General features: G+C 38.6%; 1 protein-coding gene across 1 annotated transcript; it reads right to left on the bottom strand.

The window, feature by feature from the left end:
• Nucleotides 1-3: 3 nt before the first annotated feature.
• LOC108525778 (zinc finger protein 25) lies at nucleotides 4-1,097 on the bottom strand (the record flags this gene model as incomplete). Its single annotated transcript, XM_017866616.1, has 2 exons — nucleotides 4-523; nucleotides 1,018-1,097. Coding segments are annotated over 2 exons (600 nt in total), but the record flags the coding sequence as incomplete, so codon positions are not given.
• Nucleotides 1,098-1,217: the final 120 nt, after the last annotated feature.

Genomic DNA, 1,217 nt, shown 5'->3' with positions numbered 1-1,217 from the left:
TACTGTGAGGTGTGACTTCTGGGAAAAGGCTTTCCCACACTCCTTACACTCATAGGGTTTCTCCCCTGTGTGTGTCTTCTGATGTACCATGAGGTATGCCTTCACATAGAAGAACTTCCCACATTCAGTACATTCAAAAGGTTTCTCCCCTGTGTGTGTTTTCTGATGTTCCATGAGATGTGGTTTCTGGTAGAAGGATTTCTCACACTGATTACATTCGTAGGGTTTCTCTCCTGCATGGGTTCTCAGATGTCTACTGAGAGATGATAGGTGGTAAAATATTTTCTTACATTCTTTACACTCATAGGTTTTATCTCTCGTGTGAATTTTCTGATGTCTTGTGAGGTCTTCATTTTTGGAGAAAGAGTTCCCACATTTATCACAGTCATAGGATTTGCCCTTTGAGTGAGTATGCTGATGTACTATGAGGGCAGACTTCTGGCAGAAGAACTTCCCACATCCCTTACATTCATAGGCTTTCTCTGTGGTACGAGTTTTCTGATGTTTTGTGAGTTCTCCATTCCTAGACAGAAAGTTCCACATTCATTAATGTGTAAGACTTTTAAGGCTTTTTGTTCCCCCACACTGGGCATATTTTCCAAGTACCTCTGAGGACTGATTTCTAGAGATGCTCCCATATTTATTGGTTCCATAGGGTTTCTCCACTGTGAACATTCTCTGACCTGCACTGTAGTTTAACACTTAGTAAGGTGAATCTGCATCTGCATTCTATTCACAGGGTCTCTCAATTGCCTGCTTTCTGTTTTGTGTAATAAAGACTCCCTTTATTATTTAATTCAGAAGAGTAAAAAGACTACTTCAAAGTTTCATTTTCCTGATCCTGAACAAGGTCTCTATGAAAAGGGGCATTCCCATTTGGATTATATTCCTCGGGATTTGCTCTGCAGTGTTAGTTTTCTCATGTTTAGTATTAACTAGTGTCCTCCCATTTCCAGTAACTCCTTCAAGACTCTTGCTTACAAATCTTTAATCTTAAACATTAATTCTTGAACTTGCCTTGAATTTCCAGCTTGGCTTTCCCGGTATCTTGATTCTAGATCACGAATACTCCATAGGTCTTCTACAAGGGAATCAAAAATTTAAAACTTTATAAATATTAACACATTAATATTGTCATAGCATTGATTCTTAGGTTTCAGGCCAATTTCTCATAATGAAAGAACCTCAAATGCAAATTTCCTCTAGCCCATTGTTTT

The sequence above is a fragment of the Rhinopithecus bieti genome, unplaced genomic scaffold, assembly GCF_001698545.2.
Source record: "Rhinopithecus bieti isolate Rb0 unplaced genomic scaffold, ASM169854v2 repeat_36705, whole genome shotgun sequence".
Taxonomy (NCBI): Eukaryota; Metazoa; Chordata; class Mammalia; order Primates; family Cercopithecidae; genus Rhinopithecus; species Rhinopithecus bieti.
This window is presented reverse-complemented; position numbering and strand designations above follow the sequence as displayed.